We start from the raw sequence: 25,098 nt of genomic DNA on the forward strand, positions 1-25,098 counted from the left end.
AGACAGTTCATCAGGCTTAGAGCAGTATGGTAAGTTTGTAACCACGTTTGGTTTTTGTACAGTAAAAAATGCTGCAACACGCACAAACAGGACTGTGATAGTGTCGCTACCCAATGTTCTACACAAGAGAGTCAAAGGTGACAAAATACTGAGAGAGATAAAAGACTACAATTGTTTTTTTTACTACAGCCTGTGCAAAGTCACAGAAAACTACCTACAACTCTAAGAAAACAATCAGGTAATCAGATGATCCCAGGTAAGTGAATAAATGCCAGGAGAGTTGTTGGCTGGGAGAGATTTTCCTTACAGATGGAGTGATGGAGAGCAGGCAGGATGAATCTGTTCAGAGGAAACCTGAGCACTGAATGGCCCCCGGGTCACATCTGGCCCATTGCTGTGTCTGAACAGCTTTTTGAAGGTCAATGGCATGTTAGAATTCAAAACAAACAACATATATCATGCAATTTGTCCCATTTTAACCACCAAATACTTTTTGATGGCTTATGTTTCTATGGAAAGACCAGCTTCCTTATTTCCCGTAAAATGGCAACAAACAGTAAAATATTTCTGCTTTCTCAGGTTTATAATTGCTCATTACATAAATTTGGATTACATACTCCATTACTGGATATGAGCTGTGTGTTAAGAAATTCAGTAAAATATTTAGATGGAATGATTTTTTTTTAAATAATATAACATTAGGAATATTGCTATTTTGTCACATGAAAACAGCTGGTAATAATCCCTGATTAGTGTGTGAAGCTTCTTTCCAGACATCTAAACTAAGACTTTAAGAAGGACACACAGTCGAGACTATAGCCGACACAGGAACATAAGCTGTCAAAGTAAAGCAGGAAATAGAAATTGCTGACTTGACACTGACAGAAAAGTAAACAAATACAGTGACGGAGACCAGACAGAGAAACAAACATGGAGACAAAAGATCAAGACAGACTTGATACAAAAGGGAACTAACCAGACGAAGGAACAAAGAACTAGAAACATAAATAACTAAAGTAGGAAGCAGAGGGGAAAAATACCAAAAACCAAAGGACTAAGCAATAAAGAACTAAAATATAATCATATAATAGAACGAATAAAAGGAATGAATAAAAAACCTACATAAAGTCAAGACACTGGGTCCAAACCCAAGGAGCCTAACACAGCAAAGTAAAAATTACTACATCAGTAATGGAAAGAGAATTTTAAAGATACGTGTGGATTTTCCACACCGTCGTTCCTTACACACAATCCAGGGCTTCTACATTAGGGACTGTAAGACTGTAAACCATCTTTACCCTGAGATATGAACACAAAGAAACTTGCAAAATAAGTATTTGAGAAACAGTCACAATGTAGCCTGACCCAAAACCTGATTATGAACTTTTCATCATAGTCACAAAGATGTGCTTTTGGCTTTTAATTTTTAGGGTATTTAAAACTTCGGACAGCAAATGTTTACTGTAAACTGGTTTGTCATTGCTCACTTCAGATAGTCTGGCAATTTTTGCATAATGTAAATGTTTCCAATTTACTTTCACTGTGACTGACTTCCTGTATGAGAAACATGTGACAACTGTGACAGTAACTTTAAGCTAGCAGCACAAAGATGGGTTCATACCTTTGCGAATGAATTTGTTACGCAGTGTTAACGTTATATTTGAAGTGCTTATTCCAGATCTGGAGTATTACTGTGTGTGATCATCCATTTGAATGAATGATAACAAATCTCATGACAATCTAATAGGCATTGAGGGCCCATTCTAACCCCCATCTTTGAGGCTAATTACTGAATGATTCTACCATCTATGATCTGATAAAGCTCAAACTGGGTGATGAGGAAGTAGAACTTCTCTTTTACTCTTTCTCTTTGCAAATACTTCTTCCTTTTCTTGGTTTGCCACATATTCCCATAATGTGAGATCTGTTTCTTTCTGACAGACTCTATGTTTACTTGAAAGTGGACAAAATCAGCAACACTATGCAATTTGCAAGTCATCTTCTTTTTGTCATAATTTGTTTGATCTTTATTATTTATTTATGTATTTATTTCTTTTTTACTTTTAAGTTATTACAATCAGAACAGACTGGACTGGATAGGAAAGGGAAAGACAAAGACGAGAAGTTGAGAAGAGGCTCATTTAGAAAAGAAAATAGTGCACAGTGTGTGTCTAGACTGAATATTTAATATGTAAATATTTCATGTGTGTCTTTTCCATCTGGCGCATATATATATATATATATATATATATGTGTGTGTGTGTGTGTGTGTGTGTGTGTGTGTGTGTGTATATATATATACAGTATATATATATAAAATATAATGTGTATATATATATATATATACACATTATATTTTATATATATATACTGTATATATATATAAAATATAATGTGTATATATATATATATACACATTATATTTTATATATATATACTGTATATATATATAAAATATAATGTATGGTGTGTGTGTGTGTATACATATCTATCGATCTATCGATCTATAGATATATATTATGTATAGTGTGTGTGTGTGCATTGAATGTCTTGTTGTTTATTTCTTGTAACTTTTATTTTATAAACCTGCTTTTGCAGTGCTGATGGTTATATAGAAATACACCATAATGAACCATGTAAACCATAATAAACTTGTGATACTAAGTAAAAATCTGATTGTTGCTTTTTTTTTAACTACTGTGGTGTTGCAGACATAACCACACGATGTTAACTTGTCACTTCAACATTTTGGACAGGTGACGATCATGGTGACATTGTAGGATCAAGGGATCAGAAATGAGCTTGAATCATAGTAATTACTACGTGCAACTCCACTTGTGTTAGTATATAAAGGCTTCAAAGAAATATTTCCACAAACAGATTTGCTAGAAAAATAGTGGTTACAGATCATAAATCCAGTTCTCTGAGGATGCATGTAACCCCCAGTGGGCTTCAACAACTGGTTTGAGTGCGCAGAGTGAGGGACATCCCATCCACCCTTTAGCTCCGCACCTGATTGTACATCCAGTAAGAGAGTGTTTTAAATTTTTTATTAAGTGATCAACACTGTGAGCTTATATTACAATTTATATTCAAATTTGTCTTATTGTTGTTCTTCTTCCCCCCTAACAAGGTGAACATTCAATATAAGACTTACCAAGGCAAGCTAGTGAGCTCAGCATGGGTGATTACCAGACATGGGCAGTAACGCATTACTTGTAACGCGTTACTGTAATCTAATTACTTTTTTCAAGTAACGAGTAAAGTAAGGGATTACTATTGCAAAAACGGTAATTAGATTACCGTTACTTTCCCGTAGGAACGCTGCGTTACTGCGTTACTAAAACCGTGATTTTTTTTGCGAGAATGTCTCATGACAGTGACGTAAGTGAGTGCGAAGTTCGTCACAACAGATCAACAATGGATAATATATCAAGTGTGGGAGAGAGTATGAGCGTGCAGCATTTAAAGCGTGGAAGTACTGACCTTACTTTGAGTTTGATTCCTTAAAAAGTGACAAAAACATTAGCGTCCGTTGTGCGTGGGAAGAAAACTTCTTTTTACAGCGAAAAAAACCCCCCTAAACTTCCAAGCAAGCACCGAGTGTGCTATGACGTAATGGGAAACTCACAGAGAAACTCGCGGATTCTTCAACTGACCGCGGCACACCTGCACCAGGGTAAACCTCCGCCTACCCCACTCCTGCTTTACAGGTGAAAATAGAGCAACAGGACCGCTAGTCTTTCATGTTATTTATTTTCTGCTGTGTTTTACTTGCATCTATTTGAAAGAGTGAGTGTAAACACAAAAAATATTTTATTTTATGTGCTGGAATGTGTAGAAAATAGGTTTAAATGTTAAACTAATTTATTCAACTCAGAGAATGTTGCATATAATTAAATTTTTGCTTGATGCAAAAAGTTAAAAGATTAAAACTAATAAAACAAGTTAAAAAAAAGAGACTTTTCCATTTGATTACATTTTGTATGATGGATTATGTAGAAAAAGTAGAATTGGGCTGAAAGCTCTATCGCTTTATCACCTCTTCAGGTTGTAAATCGTGTTTTTAAAAAGTAACTAAGTAACTAAGTAATTAATTACTTTTGAAAATAAGTAATCAGTAAAGTAACTGGATTACTTTTTTGGGGAAGTAATCAGTAATTAGTTACTGATTACTTTTTTCAAATTACTTGACCAACACCGGTGATTACTGCTGAACTACTTGGGCTGATAGTTGGTACCAGCCACAATGCTTGTCATTATCATCAGAAAAAGGCACGACAAGGATCTTATCATGATACCTTATTAATAACTATGCCACATTTAAGTTACTTAAAGTCAGCTCATCTTCACCTTGTCTACATGCCTAAATACACTGATTTGGTGTCACATGATGGGCTGATTAGATAGTTGTATTAACAGATATAAACAGTTCCACCTAACAAAATGCACTTTCCCCACCACACAACCAGACTCAAACGTTTTTTGTGATAAGTTGGATTACAGTAAAGGGCCAGACTGTAAGCTGTATATAAAAAATTTAATTAACATTTCTTTTAAATTTAAGAAACATGAAACATTTAAAATGAGAGAGGAAGACAAGTACAGAAGAGACGAAAATGACTAAGAAAACCCTAATTCCTTCTGTAACACCCATGTTTGCTTGTTGTTCGTCCTCCTTGTTTCTTATTACACATCACAACATAGCTCATGAATGGGTGTCCCTGTGACGCATTCTCAGTAGTACATTCATCATGTGTCTTCACTTCTAGTGGGAAAATATTGCTGGGTTTACTTATTCACGTCTTGGTAATCTGATATGGAATGACTTTCATAACGCACTCCTTAAACTGCCTTGTCTTATCTTTGACATCAGTTTCCTGTCAAGACAGAGCTCATCATAGCAGAAAAGGAAAACCACAGAATTAGTTTGGTGAAAATGGAAAGGTTTAAACTGCAACTGTATCAAGATCAACAACCACAAATAACCATGTGCAGAATTAACAGAAGTCTACTGGAGAACATGATCTCTAAAGCATTACATCGATGCAATCGAATTTCACAACTTTCAAATATCACACAATGAAAATAAATATAAACATTTGATATAAGATTTTATGGAAAAAAAAGTTTACATTTGTTTTGACAGCACAGAGTGAATCTGGAGACGTCACATGTGTACACATCTTGTGTTCAACATTTTCACACCCACAACCAAATAACGCTGACAGGAAATGCTAGAAAGTAGCATTCGATAGTCAAGGTGTTGAGCTCAGTTTTCCACCACGACAGACACTTTTGCAAACCAGTTTTTGTCACAAACTATGCTCACGACGCAACACCTGCGTACGGGGTTGTGACAGTAATATTGAGCAATATTTTTCACAGACCCAAGCAGACAGGACACTGGGCAGAGTACAGCACCTCAACTTTAACTATAAGTTATGAAGCTGGATAACATACAGTGCTGATCTTTACAATTATTGATTTTGGTTTATGCCTGCTGTAATAAACTCTGATAATATGAATAAATTCAATAAAGGCAACAGGTAATGAAGTTGATTTTACTGGAGAACTTTGTTGAACCTTTCTGTTTCTGGTTTCTGCATTGCCCAGTTACTTCTGCATTGATTGTGTAACTTTTTTTTTATGTTTATCTTCCATTTCTTTTAATCTTCCTCCTTTCATGTTTTGCTGAAGTGTAATAGGAACTCTCACTGAATGTTGTCAGTGCCGCTGTCAGGAACAGAACTTCTCTGCAGGGTAATTTTACTTTTATGGCCACGTAACACTGGAAATGTCAGGTTAGCAAGCACGAATGGACTGCTTCATGTAACTGAACCGTCCTGCAGAAATGCAGCGATAGACTGCAGAGTTAACATCAGGTGCAGTTTTTTTGCTGTAGTGGTGGAGATCACCATGCAGGTGTTTCGTTTCATTCCAGTAAAGTTGTTTACATTCAAAACACTTTAGAGGTTTGCAAAAAGCAGCTCATTGCGAATGCTTGCATCTATTCCCTGCAAAAACAGCTGAATAAAGTTGTGGGTGGCAAACATAAGGCCCAGGGGCCTGAATCGAACCAGCGAACACTTAAATTTGGCCCACAGGACAGTTTCGGAAAATATCAAAAAGTGCATAGATTTTGAATTTCAACTTTGATACGATTTACAGCTTTTCCTATTGATAAAGACTGGCCACACCCATACTATACCAATGTAATTGCCAAAGAGGTAAACGATTAAACTATTATTAATGAGCCCACATTAAATGAACATATTTAGAATTTATAACATATTTTATAATTACAGGACAGCCTCAGTGAACTATCATAACTTTTTCTGTAATTTTAAACATTTATCATGTTGTTTTACTGGTTCAGCCATTTAAAGTGGATTCAGACCTGCGTGAAAGATACCAGCAATGACTGGCTGGATATTAAAGATCTCTGGTCGACACAACTTTGCATTTCTTTGTTGCAATTAGATGATTTTTTTTCTTATGCAGTGATAGAGCAGATGCTGCTCTATCACTGCATAAGTGATAGACTAGATCAAACACTGATAAGTCCTCTGACTTGCAGCCTGTGGGTGCTTTTCTAGCACATGCACACATGAAACCATGAGGCCAAAATATTCCTTTGGTTACGACTAAACACCTAAACAAGTGTTCATATTATCATCAGGCAATTTTTTTTATCACAATAACAAACTAAAGCAACACAAAAACACAACAGAAAATGATAAAAATGCTAAACGTAAACACACTCTGTGTCTGATTTGGGTTGACGAGAAACTATGACCTCGGAGTACGTGACGTCGTCAACATACACGCTCTCTCTGAGTTTGTAATTGGTTAAAGGAGAGGCATCTCTGGACGGTTTCACTTTGATGTCAGAGTACACCACATCCTGTGAACACATGTAAGAAAACATGATAATTGCTCTCTTGTAATTAAAAAAAACTATGGCAGGACAACAGCATAAATATAAATTAAATGTATCTGACCAAAACGTATTCATTCAAGTTCAAAAATGGACCCTCAAACCATGGAGCTCACCTGGTCTCTCTCAGTTGCAGATGATTGCGACTCTCTCTCTGGACCAGTCGTATCTGAAAGACATACATGTTTCGTTACAGAAAAATTAAAATAATTTAAGTATTTACAAAACCAATTAGTGGAAATTGTTGTGCATGTTCTTACCAATGACGAAACGAAACCCAGCGGAAGAATGGCGTCTGAGCAAACGAGACAAAAGTGATTTTGGTGATTTAGAAGAGAAGTTTGGTTTTTAGCTACAATTATAAGTTTTGATCAATCTGATGATTATAGTTTAATTGCTGTTTGGTCCGTGAAACAGCAATTAAACAGAAACAGCAAACAGCTTCCCAGAGTCTAAAGTTTCTTAAGTCTTAAAGTCTTGACCATAAAATGGATTTCCTTCCTTTATGGTGAATTTTGGCCACAAAGACGATGGATCCCTCAAATATGATTCAGTCAACAGTAGTCTCTATAATATAAATAACACACGAGAACATACACTCACCTTCTAATGCGGATGAAATAAAGCATGGCCACCATGATCGCTAACAGCAACAAGACAGCAGTCACTATAGCAAGAACTATTCCTGCTGACAATGGTTTCGTTTCTGGCGGAATAAAGTATGATTATAGTCCACAACTCATTAACATCAAACTAACATTAAACCAGCCTACTAACAAAAACTAGCTTTCATGTTTTACAGCATAAACATTTTAACTAAACATGGAAACTTTAATCATGAGTAATATTAGATGTTGGTAAAAATGTCTGATGTTAAAATGAATACGACACAAAAGCAGAAAAAAGTTATTCAAACTGAATGTTTGGTTTGTGTCAGCCAAATTTTGAAGATTGAATTGAATAAATATGACCTCATATATAACATTAAATGTTGTTTTATATCAGTGTATAAAAGCAGTTACAGTCTTACCTCGAACAACAAGTTTGGTGGTTCCTTCAAATGTACCACTGGGAAAAGTGGAAATGCTGCAGATATAGGATCCTGCATCTTTCATTTCTAGAGCCTTAATTATCAACGAATGTTTATCAAACGCCACTCTCTCCTTCAGTGGACTCTCAGAAATATTCACTCCAAACATAGTGTTGAAAACAATGAGAGTGACTTTTCCTGTTCCTTCTTCATCCTGGAGAGCCCACTGAACCTGAGTAACATTGGTATGTGTTGGTCCTTGGATTAACTGACAGCTCAGGGTGACATCATTTCCAATGTATCCAGTCACTTCAGGTGAGACTTCGACTCTTTGTGCCACAAAAACTGCCAAAAGGTAAATGACGACAGAAAGATGAGGGGGAAGAGAGACGAAAATAGAAAAGAGATCAGGTTTCAAACTGGTATTTATTCATGATGTTTTCAAGCATTTCTAGCATAGCATGAGTGTTTTAGAAAATCTGGTAAAAACATAAAACTGGGTCTTACCTGGGAAAAATGTAATGTAAATTAGCTGAATCAGCAGGTGAGATCGTCCGTTGCACATTTTCATTGTACACAACAACAGGAACTAACAACACAGAAAAAGAAAACTTACAAATCATACAGGATCTCTGATTAGGTACGTCAGCTTTCAAGATAAACTCAAAGAAACTTACAGAGTTACAAACAGAGGGATCCGTAACCTTTTAGTTCAGTCCAAGGCTAAAACCTGGAGACTAGACTGAAATATTCGACCACTGAAAAAAAGAGTTTGCAAAGAGGAACATAGGCTGATTTAAGTTCTTAAATGCAGCAGTAAACAAAACGAGACATTTCCCATAAAACCACAGGCTCAAAATAACTCTGTTGACTAAGACACAATGAAACTTGGGGTGGGTTGAAACTTTCCTTTTTTTAAAAATAAATGTATCTGCCTACAGCTATCCACCAGAAAAATATACATTCAAATAAAAAAAACTTACCCGTTAAGGGGAGAAAGAACGGCACAGCCACGTCAGAAACCAATTTGTCATCCATCAGAACTCTAACTGGAAATGTATTGTGTACCCGAACCATTACATAGTGATCTTTAACTTTGTGATTTTCAGCTCCTGTGTAGTGAGCATGATGTCAGGTTACTCCTCTCTGCCTCCTTTCATGTTCTGCTCAACGGGGACCTCGTGTGGTCAAATCAGGGTGATCTCAGTTAGATACTGAGCTATGCTGACTTTGTTTTATTGCCACATGAGAAAAATGCTGATAAAATGCTTAAACACATGTGCATTTAGCCAAATCCCAGTTTGAGCCTGTGGGAGCATTTTGAGGATGTAGGGCTCGAACTATTCCATTTTCTATTACATAAATGAAACATTTGCAGGTGTAGAAATGTCCGCGCTTTCGTTCCACTTTATTTGAAGGAAGTTAACATCACTTTAACAATAAATATTAACTGCCGGACGTGGTAACATTGGTTGTTTTTTAGGGCACATACATATATGGATTTACATGTGACAAAAATGGGGGGTATTATACACTTCTGTTTTTTCAGCACACAGAATAGATCTCTGTATTTAACCTTCATGTGGATTGTCCTAACTTTAAAGTTTAAAGGTTGACTTTGCATTGAAAAATGTGTCCATGGGCATATGAACATATTGCATAAAACTACCTTGAGGACTGTATTTTACTACAGAGACTGAAAACAGCAAAAGCCTGACTGTTACTGCTGGTGACAAGGTTTTCAAAACTGTGGATGAAGTGGTTGACATGTCTGCTGTTTGCTTGTGGTTTGATGGGTAGTACATGTCTGTGACTTCAACATCCTCACTTCTGACTGTCAACCTGCTTGCTTGACAAGGTTTAATTAATGATAAGAGAAAGAAAGATTAAAGAAAACACACATGCAACATCAATTCCTGTGGTGACTCATGGACTCAGTGAGTCTATAAATGAGTTTCATGTGTGAGTTCAGACTTACTTTATTTATCTAACTCAGTTATTTACACGGCATTACCATCCGCATGTTGTTCTTCATTCTGCCTGACTATCTGCTCAACTCTAGTGTGGGCAGTGACATATTAAACTGAGCTCTAGGCTCAGACTGGTTTCTTTTTACTGCCACTTGTGATTACGGAAGTTATAAAGATCAGCTGAAATACTACCTCATTTTTGTGTGGCTGCAGCATACTGACTGGCTCAACAACGCAAGCCTAGTTCCCACCGTGGCTTTTAGCTTCTTTAAAACTTTAAATAAGATCCCGAATGATAACAGTAAAAAATAAAAAATGTTGCGCCTCATATCAGTGAGCTCTCATTGGGCCTCCTGAAGAAAGCATCAGCTCAGAGAGGCACATATCGTTATCTCCACCAGAGTCGAAGGCTACATAGTCTCAGATGAACAACTGGGTAATCAGGTCATGTGAGTTTCAAGTTGTTTGAACTCAGCTTGCTTTGCACATGTGAATTAGAAATGTGCACAGCAAGGTGGAAATAACTGATGCAGGCACAGCTCTGCATCCTCAGCTGTACTCAAGTCAAAGCACACACAATTGTTTCTTATCACAGACAGTGGTCACTGAAAACTCAGTGCTTTGATTTAGTTCAAATATGGACCCAAATGCAAAAAGCTGTATTATAAAAGCTGATATTAAACAAAGGAGAATAATTCAAAAATGCTAGTTACAGGAATACAATTAAATTAAAGTAAATTACATAAAAAAAAATCTTTAGAGGGCTGACTAGGGAAGTGGAGACTGTTGGAAGAATGCACAGGTGCACTCAAGATAATCTCAGGGGGAAGCAAAACTTAAAATGAACCACAAGAGTCAACCAGCTGCTGAAGTAAAATGGGAAATAACTTATTAGACACCTACTAAACACAGAAAGAAGAAACTCACAGTAAAACGTGGCACAGAGATGATGGATTTGGCAGATGCAAAGCCAAAGGGGAATTCTGCCACAGACAGGAACTGAACCTGCAACTTTCTACTTGTTGAGCAATTTTTTAACCACTAAAGCTCTCCACTAGACTGAGAATAAATGGAGAAACCAGAGACTCAATGATTTTAATAACGGATCCAACTTATAACGTATAAGATGCAAGAATAAAAAAAATGGGGAATAAACCTAAAGCGAACCTATACTCAACTAAAAACCAGTGGGTCCCTAATTACTGTAAACATAGTGGTGATGCATTAAAAAAAAAAAGAAATCCAAATCAGCACTGGTAATATTTGTGCTGCTGATCAGTTTCTCCCAAAATATTCTCGCAGGTCTTGAGTGAAGCCATGAAACACTGCGACCTGTGGTTTTCCACAGTGGACAGTCAGTGTTGGTTACAATAGAAAAGCATTTATGACCTTATAATTCATTAAATCAGTCAAAACTTTTATTGCATCCAATAGATCACACAACAAGTGTGAGATACAAATCAACACAAGTTAATGATTACTGATCTGATTAAGTAATCCTATCGAGGAGTGATGAGTGGTAGCATCAAAGTATGCTTCTGCGAAATAATGATTTATACAAAGTGGTTGATTTTTTAATTAAGCATCCAGAGTCACTTATCGGGGAAAAGAACCTGAAAGGAAAAACAAAACAGGCTAAATTAATTAAATTATAAAAACAGATAAAGCAATGATACAAAAATACATTGTGCCTTAACAATAAGGCAAACAAATAGAAATAATTTATCTCACTGGTCATATCTCACATGCTCTTTGTCTTATATTAGCCCTTTCAGAGTGAGTGCATAGATGACCAACCCTGAGGATGACCCACAGGGAGCAATGCAGGATGCTTTAGTGAGAAAAGAGAACAACTGCCATCACTACATTGTAAAATATATGAAATGATGACAAAATAAAGGCTGTACTATTATTGAATTAGTGCATTCTTTGGTTTCTTACCTCTCAGATCCAGAACTGTGGAGCTTTCCATCATGGTCACTGCGTTTTTGGCAGTGCAGGTGTAATTTACAGTGTTTTCTGCCCCTAACCTCTCTATGATATACAATGAGTTATAAACATGTGTCTCATTGCCATTAAACATCCAGCTGAAGTGTGCTGGTGAGACCGAGTCTGCAGTGCACTGCAACATTATACTGTGACCTTGAGGAGCAGCTGAGGGTCCGCTGATCAACAGGTTGTATGGTCCAACTGCACAATTAAAATACAGTGTTAGGGACATTCAGACTATTACTGCTAATATAGCTGTCTTTAAAAAAAGTTAAAGTAAATTAATTTTAACTTGATTTATTCATGTTTTCTTTAATAGAAACACTGTGAATGCACGGTGAATACAGCTGACAGTGAGATTATGGGTCGCAGTCATGGTGCTGACCGGGTTGCTGACTCTACACTGATAGGTGCCGCGGTCAGAAATGTGAACAGGCTGTATGGACGCTGTCTTGTTGTCCAAGGAAAAGCTGACACCGCCACTGGGATTAAGAGGCTGGCCACCTTTTATCCACTCTCTGGAGCTGATGGAGCCAGAGGCCTCACGGGTGAGGTTGGTGGAGCTTTCATCTTCTTATCAGGATGGCTGTGGGGCTGCGGATGGTGGCTCCAGACGATAAAAAGTGTCAACTTTGGGTGAAATGATGGAAAAAGAAGCAACACAGTTTGTGTGAAACATATATGTGTCACTTTAAGTAACATTTTGTGTGACAGTAACTTTAAAATGACATAAATCTATCAAACAGCTTCACCTTCATGATTTCATTGGGTCATAATTCATTAATTATGTTCCAATTTCAGATAGATTTTTAACTGTCTAACATTTAAAATGGTAGATATTTATTTTTCTGTTTGAATTTCTATTATTTTTTATTATTAAAGTGTACAAGTATGAATATCGTGGTGGTAGAGTGTAATTGAACTGCATCCTGTAAATCCAGTGCAATCTAACAACAACCCAAACTTTAATTTATATGTTAGTCCTCTGGGACCCTGTTTCACACACTTTCCCTCTCAGTATAAGCATACACTCTGTTTTCCTTGTCATGTTTGTTTTATGAATGTGTTATCAAAAGGAAATTCAAAAGGAGTTTTGCATATTTGACTATCATTAGGCATGTACTCGTATAGGGCACACAAGGTTTGGTGCCCTATATAAATGTATAAAGACTAACCCACCATACACAGTCAGATTGGTCCTCCCCTGTTTTGGCAGCCCTGCATCTGGTGTGATGGTGATAGTGTACTCCCCGCTGTCCTCCAGTGCCAGGTTTCTGAGCTCCAGGGACCCCGTGGCTCGGTCTAATGAAATCCTGCCGGCATATCCAGGATCAGTGATGTTGATGCTGGTGGAACTGATGATGTTCACCCCATTGAACCTCCAGCTTACTGAGAGGAATGGTTTCTCTGGAGGTCTGAGAGTGGTGGTGAACTTCACTGTGCCTGCTACAGCTCCACTCAGGGGTCCAGTGGGTAATATACCCTCACCTACACACATACCTGATTAACACAAAAAAATACAGAAGACTGAAAAAAAAATCCCCATTTCTTTATTTCTGTCTGCACATCATGTGAATTTAGCCTACCTGATAAAAGAAGCATAACTGCAGTCCATGGGATGGTCTTGTCCAATACTGACTTTTCTGACATGGTCTCTCTGCCTTCTGAAATCAAAAACAGAAAGAGTCTCAGGAGCTCTTGCTCTTTTATTGACCCACATCACAGGACCCTCTACAGCCCCCCACTCAGTAAGGAAAACCACTAAGATCCTTTGTGAAGCTGTTGTGTTGTGTGTACATACATACAGAAATGGAATTTGGAAAAAAAACAGGATTTAATCTGAACAGGAAAAAAAACAAAAACACGATCAAGCTTTTGACAGACCATATAAAATGCACCTTATTCAAGTATAGATGGATAAACTAATTTTGCACTAGTTTTCTCCAAATGTTTTAGCCTTAGACAAAAAAAAAATAAAAAAAAAATGGTAGGGGGCATATCCTGCCGGCATATTCAGGATCAGCTTCTGTACTAAAATAAAACAACTTTAAAATGTAATGACTGCATTCCCTTCCTAGTTCTTTTATTTCTTCTAAAGCAAAGTATTTGTGAATTATTTTTTAAACATATATAAACATCTGAAGAAGGTTTATGAGTCATGATGCTGGTGGTGCCTTTTATGTTAACGGAGAGTTTTATGTGCTCCCCGCTAAGTGGGTTTGGGTCTCTTTTTGATGCAACTGCAGTGATCCATAGCTTTCCTTGCAGAGGAGGATCAAAGAGGAGACACTCAGACTCCTTCAGACAGCCTTACAAACAAATCATTTCCTTCAGTGCTTCCAGAATGAATGATTTATTAAAAGAAATAAAGATCTTATGTAATGTGTAAATATGTTCCTTTGTAATCATTCATGCACAATGAAGTATTGTTCGACTTGTATGACTGCCCTAATGCTGTGAGGCACCCATCAGATCAGCTGAAGAGATAAATGATTGACAGTGTGTCACAGTATAGTTCCTGAAAACAGAATTATAATGTGTTTTTGTGAGTGGGCATTGCATTGTAAATATGATATTATACGGTAAACTGGGTGTGTTAGGGATTTAAATAACTGTAGCAACATTTCTATTGTGACCTGCAGTAAAAACTATATTTTGTTACACAGGTAAATTCATTTTCTTATAGATGCACTGGTGTCATAATGTATTAGAGCACAATTCTTTTTACATTTTGTCAAAAAAACATTTAAAATTACAAAAATTTGTCAATCAAAATAACAGAAGAGAAATGATTTGTCCCACATTTTGTTAGTTTAAATCACTGTAAATCTGTTATTTTGTTCACATAATTTTATAATAATATATTTGCTCACATAATTTCAAATGTAAGAATAATTGTATTCCATTTTAAGCGTTTTTCATATATCGAGTAATTTTCTTATGTTTTTTATGATTCCTGCATATTTTGTGTGGCTTGATATGCCACAATAATATATATCAGACAAAACCTACAGCTTAACAAATTAAGCAAACCTTATGATATAGTAACAGTGAATGAATCTTAAGTCTGTTCCATAAAACAAATGCGAATTTGAGACTTTTACCTAAAATGACGCTCTGTGATGTATTTATCCAATTATTTTACTCTGGCTTCAGAGAAATGCTTCTGTATACTGTATGATAAATTAAATTCAGGTGACTCGATGTATTTGAATATAACATATTTAGTTGTTTGGATCACTTTGAGTTTTAAATTAGTCCTCGCCTCTACAACACACGTGCAATTTTTAAGAAGAGGGAAAATAAATAACTCTAATAATAGATATATAAATACCTTCAAAATATGGTGAAAACGTTAAACTATAGAAATGTTTTCATTATGAAATTTGTTAAAGAACAATTATAATATAAGAAAACTGAGATTAGTGACTGTATCAACAATGACAACAATAAAAACATTTGTTAAATAATAAGTATTTAGAAGAAAATCTGGATTGAGAGCTTGAAATATTTGCCATCAAAGCACTTCTATCACAAGCTGATGCTGATTCAATGAGAATAACATTAATGTAATATATATTAATATGCCACAACTCTCAGATAAATCAGATTAATCCATTTTCATAATGTTGGTTTGCCATGTTTAAACTGTGAAGGTTCCCTTCAGTGAGTTACCCTCTTATTATCAAAGATCATTTTCTGTTGTTTCATGTGCATTATCAATATATTTGAAAAGTCTAGTAAACGGGATGGTGATTTTCCATCTGGATCTACAAAAAGTACTGGGAACCAGCAATCCTTTCAGCAGCAGGAGGGAGAGAGCTACAGACTGCAAAAAATAACTGTCACTACATTTGCATTGTTTTTCTCCAACACAGTTAGCATTAATTTAGTCAGTATATGCAAGAAACAATGGCAATTTATTTTAAGAATCAACAGGGCAAACAGTTTGGGGACTTCCTGCATAATCTGGAATTTCTTTGACACTTATAATAATATAAAGATATAAGCTAGAATCACTTAATACTTTCAAATTACATCAACTGACTAAAGCTCATTAAATAAAAAGTGAATTTAAGATATGGCACATGAAAAGAGTAAAAGAGATAAGCAGTTTAAGAATATTGTTATTGCTGTATGAGCTTTAAAGATAAGATTAGCTGAGTAACATTCAAAGAAATGCAGAACAACTTGACCTTATGTATGTGGTCATCACCATCTGATGAAGAAGTGACCAATATTGTGAGTATTAATTTGGCTGGAAAGCATTACAATCAGCTTATCACCTTTATCGTTACAGTATCTAACATCAACACTCACAGCTTGTAAAATTAGATAAGGTGATGCTTAAAGAGCTTTGAGGGGAAACAAAAACTCCACAAAGGAGGTCACAAATTGTCTTCTTTGTGTACAATCAACCCCCTCGGTGACTGCATTCACAGAGTCACTCAATTTCCTTTCAAACCAACAGTCAGCCATAAAATGCCGGCTCACTGGGAGGAAATTTCGTCAACAGTGCCTCATCAGTCCTGCAATCAGCCCACTCCACCTCCAGTGTGATCACTGTCAGTGTGACCAGTATCAGTGTGAGTGTGAATGCAAAGCGAAGCCAACACTTCCTCAAGTCGTTTGATCATTGTAGTGTTTCTGAGTCTATAAGATTAATCCATTTAGATTAAACATTTTGACAGCTATGGGATGAATTTCATCTGTGTGGAGTTTGTGCACTGATGTTTGGTCCCCCCCTATGCCTGTGTGGATTCTTTCTGGCTTCCTCCCACAATCCAGACACATGCATGTTAAGATTAAATGGTGGTTTTTAATGGCGATTCACAGCCATAGCTGTAAATGTGAATGGTTGTCTGTCTCTGTATCTTGTAAGCTGTGACAAATTAGTGACATTTCCAGGGTGTACCTCCCCTCTTGCCTCATGATAGCTGGGATATTCTACAGGCAACTGACCCTCAACTGGATACGCAGAAGAAAACTGATAGATGAATGGATCAAACTGCAGGGAAATGTGGTACACAAATTGCTGGTTTGCATCTGCAGATTACAAATATTCTCCCAATAAGCTAAGGCTGCATTAACACGGTCTTTTGTTTTGTTGGCTTTTTGCCTGTTGGATAGTGATGTTAAAGATGGATAGAAAAGTAGGGAGAGAGAAAGATGGGAAAGACACACAGCAAAGGGATGTGGATTGAGCTTGAACCCAGGACACTGCTCTTCAGCCTCCAGCAGCATGCGGCCTCACGTGGCACCACTGACCTGAAATGGTGCTCAATTTGGTGGCTGGAAAAAACTTCATACTTGTATTGCTTTTTTTTTGTTTTTTGTTTTTGCCTATCTTCACAAGTAAAGTTAGGTGTATTTATCCCTCTGTAGTAAGCTGTGACAGAAGCAATCATACAAAAGGCACTCTTTTTAAAAGCTTTATTGGGAATGCATTTACATACAGATACATGCTGTGTCTTATAATAAAGACAAGGTGTAAAAATAAAACTCACATTCTTTAAACACCTTATAATTATTTTAATTACTTGGACCTTTTTGCACACTTAACACATGTATTAATTAATTTATTTATTCTTTTCTAAAATGTAGTTACTAAGAACCCGAGTCCTCTTTTCTGTTCTTCATTGTTTTCATTCTGAGGAGGAGAAGTTAAGAAGTCATTAAAAGGATGATTCAGTATTTATGTTGAAAACTACGTCTGCAGAAACATTCAGACTCACCTTTGTGGGAAATGAATACAAATCGTTCTGTACTGATTTCTTGTACAGCTCTGAATGGATCTGCTTCACACTCATTTTTGCCAAGGAGTCAGAACAGAGCTATGTTAGAGCTAATGATTCACTTATGATTGGCTATTAAGTGTTTCTATTGCAATGGAATAAGACAAGAATTTGAATGAGCTGAAGAGAAACCTTTTCAAATGTTGTATTTTTGTTGTTTACTCTAAAAACAAAAATCCCATTGTTAAAATATGGTGAGCCTGCTTTGACTAAAAAGTCAATCAACTATTTAGATAAACCTTTGAAGTTACAATGTAAAACAAAATTATATTAACTTTTTTACTTTCATTATTAATTTTCCCATCCTGTCAAACTCACTACTGACATCATTACTCTGATCAAGTCATTTTGTTGGTTGTCTTCTACGAGACAATCAACCTCCGTGAGAGTCTAAGTGCTCTTCTTTCTTTCTGACTTTCATCCATGCGACCCGCCTCCTCCCCATCTCAGTCTCATCCTGGTCCCTCAGAGCCACATCAAAGCCTCCATCTTCATCTTCACCAAAACCAGCATCTATACCCTTTTAAATGTTTCTGCTATGATAAATCATTGGAGTCTAATCTACAAATAACTTAATTACCTTCTGTGTTCAGTTTTTCCAAACCATGTCTGATTATTGAAATAGAGATGGTTAAAAAAAGAAAAAAGCCCCAAAGCTCAGACTCACAAACACACAGATGTGAGTGGGCTCAGGGTGCGACACTCGCTCTGTTTCATTCTTTAATCTAACAGGATGTGATTACAGTAAGTTGTTTGTTTCCCATTGCAGTGCAATGAATACTTTGCTTTACTTTGCATACTTTGTATCTTCTGTTTTGTTGAATAAGATAAAAATAACAGGCTGTCTTTAATCTGTTTCAATACTGTTCTCAGTTTCACACAATAGAATAATTTTCCTCTTTATGTAAGACCAGGCTGATATACTCAGAAAGTGAATAATGACCATTCAGTGCTTTAAAACCGCTAGGATGTCTGATGACTGATCATTTATTAAACCCTGAGCCATTTAATACTGCAGAGTTTGGATCTCTTGCACCACTGGAGCCTACAGGTCATGTTATTTACAGTCTATGAGGCTTATGGGCTCAGATTTTAGGATTAGCTTCAATATAACCTTTAGAGCCATAGTTTCTGCTGAAACAGGTGGAATTTGTACAGAGTCTGATAATAACTGGCAGGTGTGCTGTACTGTTGCCATAAACTCACACTGGATGAAAAGATTCACTGGTCGGCTGATTTCATAACTAATACTGTTGGACACATTGCACCTGAATGGCCCCTGATCATAACAGGTCACATTGATGATAGTGAGAGTGGAGCCTCCATCAGTGAGCTGAACTCTGGCACCTTCTGTAACCTCAGAGCTGTCATTCAGTCAGAGGGAAGAGAGGGAGGATCCAGAGGAGGAGCAGGACAGAGTGACAGAACTGCTGAACTCCAGCAAAACTTTGTGGTTTGAAATCACCGACACATCTGCGACTGCAGCCGAGGGTGGAAAAAGGAATAAAAATGGGATGTAGGACGAATATTGTAACAATTTATCTTACTAAAAACTTACTCTGAACTGAAGCTTGAGATGGTTGATTTCACTGAGTTTCATCATTCAAGGCCTGACTGATGTAACATGCATGAGTCTGAGCTGTGGTCCAGTATGGGTGAGCTTAACACCATTCAAAAACCAGTAAAACAGGGCAGAAGGTCTGGAGATGGCCCAGCATGTCAGCCTGATGTTCAATCCTTCCTCGTAGTATTCTCCTGATGGAGCTGTCCTCAGAATTATATTTTCTGGCGACCTGGTAAAAAGCGGTAAGCAGTACAGAATGATTAACTTTTACGTGAAGAACTGCATAAATGAACTAAATACAGTTATTTATTTATTCACTATGAACCACATGATGTAAAAAATTAAACAGTAGTTCACACAAAAAAAGCAAGAAAGATAATTTTTTTGTAGTAATTATAATTCAAGCTGAAGAATTTTAAAAAGCTATGTAATAGACACGATAACTCACAGCTGATGGAGAGCTTCACCAGATTGCTGATGTCATTACTGAAATTATTAAACACATAACACATGAATGGCCCCAGGTCATAGCGGGTGATGTTGATTATAGTGAGAGTGGCGTCTTCATCAGTGAACTGAACTCTTGCATTGGCTGTGACCTCAGAGCTGCTGTTCAGCCAGAAGAAGGAGGGGGAGGAGCAGGAGCGGGACAGCCTGATGCAGCTGTTGAACTCTGACAGATCTGTGGTGTTAGCAGTCAGCACCACACTGGAGATTTCAGCTATAAGAAAAGAAAATGAAACGATGTTAGGTGTTACTGATTATTTATCAAACAAAACCATTTGTGTTAATAACATTTGATTAAATATGTCAGTACAGTTATAGTTTCAGCTTGAGATGTGTGATTCCTCTGACTTCTGCTGTTTAAGGCCTGACAGATGTAGTTTCCTCTGTGACTCTTCTGAACGTTCACCAGCCTGAGCTTTGATCCAGCATCAGAGAGCAGGCCTCTATTCAGAAACCACTTAATTTCAGGAACAGGACCTGAGTCAACTGAACAGATGAGGTTCATGTCAGATCCTTCGTCGTAATATTCTTGGTATGGACACTGGGTCAGATGAATGTTTTCTGGTCCATCTGCAGCGAGAAACATAAAAAAGATATTGTCATTAATAAAATATGAGGCAAAAACTGAAAATAATAACAAGATTAAAAAAATTACAGGCTTGAGGGGAATACATATTAAAGGCACATGTACATGCATGTCACGTACTGTACAGTAGTGCTGTTAGTATAAAACAAGTCCAAGATGAAAAATTACTCATTTTTAAGTGTCTGGAATTTAACTTACAGATTAAGAGGTTAATGGGATCGCTGGTGCCATTACTGACTGGATTGGACACATGACATCTGTACGGCCCCTTATCATAACGGGTCACGTTAATTATAGTGACAGTAGAACCTCCATCAGTGAGATAAACTCTGTTACTTGCTACAACCTCAGTGATGCCGTTCAGCCAGAGCAGCTGGACAGACTGGCGGAGCTGCTGCTGTGGTGTTAGTTATTTGCCTTCACATTGGATACTTGTGCTGTGGGATAAAAATACAGAATCATCACTGATGCGTATGCCACAGTGGCCAAAATAACACAACAAACTGTACTTTATACATTTGCAAAGTTAACATTGCTCCAATTTACAGTAATTATCATTTGCTGCTGATACTGGTGATGGTAGCTATTTTAAATAAAAGGGCGCTTCACCAGTTGAATCTTATTGGAGCTGCATCAGCGCAGTGTTGTGGAAAACAATGCAAGGGATATAGTGGTGTTCTTACATACTACAAACCAGATGGAGAGTTTTAATAAAAGTTTATTCTAGTAAGAATTTGATAAGACATTATCTGATTTAGTAAAGATAATTACCTTTGAAGCCTGAAAAACACAAGGACAAAGAATGCCACATCTGTTACACAACACCTGGAGGGTCAAGTAGTGTTAAGACTGGTTTAACAGACCTTCAAAATAAAACAGGAAACTCACACATTGCGAAGACACAGACCAAGAAACACGGACTTTACACAGAGGGAACACATGGGCAGAAAAGACTAAACACAGAGCAGAGGGGGCACAGAGAAACATGAGGGGCAAGGGAACAAAATCTAGGAACCATAGAATAAATCACAAATGAACATGACATTATACAAAAATCACAAAGAATTGAAAACACTGGGTCAGGAGACCCAGGACCCTGACATCCAGTGTCTGCCCTGTGCACTGGGCTGATAGACAACACTCGACTGCCTTCATGCAAACTAATTTTATCCCCAGAAGTATGTTTGATCGTATTTGAGATGCAATTATTGGCAACAATAAAGCACTAAACTGATATCATAACACAATTTATAGGGCACTCATTTAAATTCATGAAAATTCTAAATTCAAAGACTAGTGTTGTTGTTGTTTCCTTAAATTGATTACAATCAAATGGTGGTGCTAAATTAAATTAAGGGGATTACTCAGATTCCGATAGTTTATCATGAGGGTTAGGTGAATGGTTTACCAAAATTGAGAAAATCCACAGAATTTATGATAAAAACAGACAGGTTGCTCAAATTCACAAGCATCAGTTTTATTTTGTAGAAAAACATCACTGGAAGAAAAAAAAGTGGCCACTTGCTCATAGTTTTTGAGAATGAGAGAAAGATTTAAACTTTTTAAAATAAGATGTGGCGCCCTCTGCTAGGGAAATAGTGCTGCTGCCAAATATACCACAGGAGTTCACCTGATGTTTCTGACTTGAAAGCAAAGCATATTGCTCTTATTTTACTTTTTTCATAAAAGTAAATACAAATAAAAGAAAACTACACCTTTAAAAAAAATCCTGAATATGGGATAAATAACATATTTTGTCTTTTATATTACTAAATCCAACAGCAACTACTTGACTTTTTTTTAGATAAATAAAGAGGTCAGTGTATGGGAAAAAAGTTATTAGATTAAATATTAAAGATGTTTTAAGACAAGAGATAAAACACTTATGATTTCTTCAACAGCTGCTGTTTTCTTATTGTGTCGTAGTCAAGTGTAAAAATCTTTCAAAAGTGGAGACAAGCACCAAATTTTATGACATACAACTTCTGAACACATTTCTAAGGTTTCCTCAAAATTTCAAATTTAAACAAGAAACATTATCGTGCTCCTTTGACTAATTTAGAACAAGAAACACCATAAAGCACTTGAAACATTTATTATGTCAGTTTAAGGATTCTGCAGTTATTTCCATATTTTGCAGGCACACAGTTAATAAGTACGACCTTTTTTCTGGAATCATTTAGTCACATGCTGAAATAGAAAATTGGTCCAATCTAATTATATACTTTGAGTTTAAATTACAGTCCCCATTGTCAGGGGTTGCAGTGCGGATAAGGGAAGGACCCAAACGCTGGACTCCCAGGTGGGTGAAGGTTGGTGTTTATTATAACATAAGTATGAAATGTGAAAAGTCAGCGACTTGACGACTGACTGACTGACTGACTGACTGACTGACCTGACGGAACTGAACATAGGACAACCTAACAGCGACAATGACACGACAGAGAACTGGTAAAACTGAGGAACTTAAATACACAGACTGGATGATGACGATAACTGGACACAGGGGAATACACAGCTGAACATAATGAAACAGGAAATGGTAGGAGTGGAAAAAACAGAACATGAACTGAAAACGCTGGGTCAATGACCCAGGAATCCTGACACCCATCTGACTTTACAGGTAAATGCAGCTTGATAGAATAACTTATACCTTGTAAATTCTTTATTAGATAGATGTACCTATCCATTTTTTTTATTTGATTTTAGATTTTTTAGCCACTTATCCAAATCTGGGTAATGGGAACCATATGGTTGTTCAGACTATGGCGTATGCTCTGGTTAACACAATGTGTAACCATTTGTAATCACACACCTACAGCTTGGCTATGGCTATTTGAAATTCAATCTGTTCTTTCTAAAATTAAAACTCCAGGTTCAAACAGTTTGGCTGTTGTGTAAAATAAATATAAGAATTTGCATGTATAATAAATAAAAATAGAATCAAATGATTCCAAATCTCATAAAGCCATATTTTATTTACAACATTAAACGTTTAAACTAAGACATTTTACATTTTTTTGATGGCAGCAGTGCATGAAAAAAGATGGGACAAGGCCACGTTGAGCTCTGTGTAGCATCTTCTTTTAAATGTAACCTGTAAACATCTGGCAACTGAGGAGACGAGGGTTTTATAAAAGCAGTAATCATTAAACAGTCTTTGTTCTACACAGCTTTTCTCTTCAGTCATAATCTTGCCTGCATAACAACAGATATCCCATGAAGGCAGCATGTTTAATGTCAAGCTTTCTATAACATTTGTAAATTATGTGGTAAAACCTCTGTTACCTTTAGTTTTCCTCCTCGTATGATGCACTTGACCTCAGGGACCTGCTGGGGATGTATGGATGTAAAAGTTCACTGATCTAAGCAAAGTGTTCCTGGATGAGCACATCTCCAAGGAACTCTCATGGTCGAATAACACCACATCACTGGCCAAGAAGGTCCAATATCTCCTCCACTCCACTCCACTGTTGAACAGCTCTGTCACACAAAGCTACATTTAAATCTTGTAATGCTGCTGAAAATCTTTTTACTGCATCTATCGGCACCACTGTCATACCTACTGCAAGAGTTGTGTAGATGTGCTGATTTTGCTACAGTACTTGTTAGAGAGAGAAGACTAAGGTGTGATGGAGAGATGAAGAGCTCCAATACTGCTTTCCCCAATGTCTTTACACACTATAGTGCCTGCAGAACCACAGACATGCCACATGAGGGCAGTATATTGTAGTTTATAAATTGAAAGGGTCACCTTTGAAGTCTTTATATAAATCCAAACTTTTTATAAGGTGGACAGGCTTCAGCATTAAAACGCTGTGTAATTACTGAACCACATTTATAAGTGATAAGCTGATGTGAAAGCCAGGGGTACAACTTTTCTGTATTGGGTGTATTTATTTTACATTTAAAGTAATCATTAGGATGCTAGATGCAGACCTTTTGTGAAAATAGAAGCAACTAAAAAAATTACAAATTTAGAGATAATGTTCCAATTTTTTATTGTTGCAGACAAATAATTTATGAAAGATCTCCATAAGATCCCTCTTTAACAACAGTCTGTAAACATCTGGAAAGTGAGCAGACCGGATGTTGGACTTTTTGAAAGGGGAATTTTGTCTCATGTTTTCTGATATAGGATTCTAGCTGTTCAAGAGACCTGGCTCTTCTTTGCTGTATTTTATACTAAACGACACTCAAAAAATTTTCAGTTGGTGATACACGAAGCTATGTTATTAGACAGTAATATCTGCAGTACCAGCAATGTTGGAAATTCAACAACCTGTAAATGTCCCAGGGAGTTTTTGCTTAGACCATTGAATGATGGTCTAAGCAATGAATAACGATCTCCAGTTCAGAGTGTGACACAATCTGACTTAACTTGACAATATTTCTTAAGTGAAAAAAATAAGACTGAACCAGATTTTTGAATAAAACATACAAACTGAGAGCAGAGTCAAAAGTTACCCCAGAGACTGAGAGACTATTTAGCAAATGTCGCAATGAGAACCAGAGCTTTCATTATCTTAGGCATAAATCTGTCAGGGGAACAAACAAGGACTTCAGTTTTTTGTTCATTAAAACTGGAGGAAGTTTTCAGCCATTCAGCTTTTAATGGAGTCTAAGTTCCTAAATGACTGTAACTGTTGAATCAGAGGAAAGACTTGGGAGATCCAGAGGAGAGAAGACTGACTTTGTAAAAGAAAGAGTTAAATGG

At 36.7% G+C, this 25,098-nt stretch overlaps 1 protein-coding gene and 1 pseudogene across 3 annotated transcripts; both read right to left on the reverse strand.

Annotated features, from left to right (window-relative positions):
• Positions 1-4,597: 4,597 nt before the first annotated feature.
• LOC309716465 (nectin-4-like) lies at positions 4,598-9,400 on the reverse strand. Of its 2 annotated transcripts, XM_082550261.1 has the most exons (8): positions 8,954-9,400; positions 8,648-8,728; positions 8,478-8,559; positions 7,971-8,315; positions 7,544-7,646; positions 7,201-7,235; positions 7,057-7,109; positions 4,598-6,907 (listed from the first exon to the last, which is right to left on the reverse strand). In XM_082550261.1, the coding sequence occupies exons 3-8, from the start codon at positions 8,539-8,541 to the stop codon at positions 6,749-6,751; spliced, it is 759 nt and encodes a 252-aa protein (XP_082406387.1). In that variant the 5' UTR covers positions 8,542-8,559; positions 8,648-8,728; positions 8,954-9,400; the 3' UTR covers positions 4,598-6,748. The 2 variants fall into 2 exon arrangements, with proteins under 2 accessions (XP_082406387.1, XP_082406388.1); XM_082550262.1 differs by lacking the exon at positions 8,648-8,728.
• A 1,911-nt stretch (positions 9,401-11,311) lies between these two features.
• LOC309716537 (cell adhesion molecule CEACAM1-like) lies at positions 11,312-19,981 on the reverse strand (annotated as a pseudogene). The gene is made up of 8 exons (XR_014280710.1): positions 19,737-19,981; positions 19,283-19,517; positions 13,516-13,593; positions 13,109-13,429; positions 12,275-12,551; positions 11,882-12,130; positions 11,672-11,771; positions 11,312-11,553 (listed from the first exon to the last, which is right to left on the reverse strand). The product of XR_014280710.1 is annotated as a cell adhesion molecule CEACAM1-like (transcript).
• Positions 19,982-25,098: the final 5,117 nt, after the last annotated feature.

Source organism: Aulonocara stuartgranti (assembly GCF_965226115.1).
Source record: "Aulonocara stuartgranti genome assembly, chromosome: 11".
In the NCBI taxonomy this organism is placed as follows: Eukaryota; Metazoa; Chordata; class Actinopteri; order Cichliformes; family Cichlidae; genus Aulonocara; species Aulonocara stuartgranti.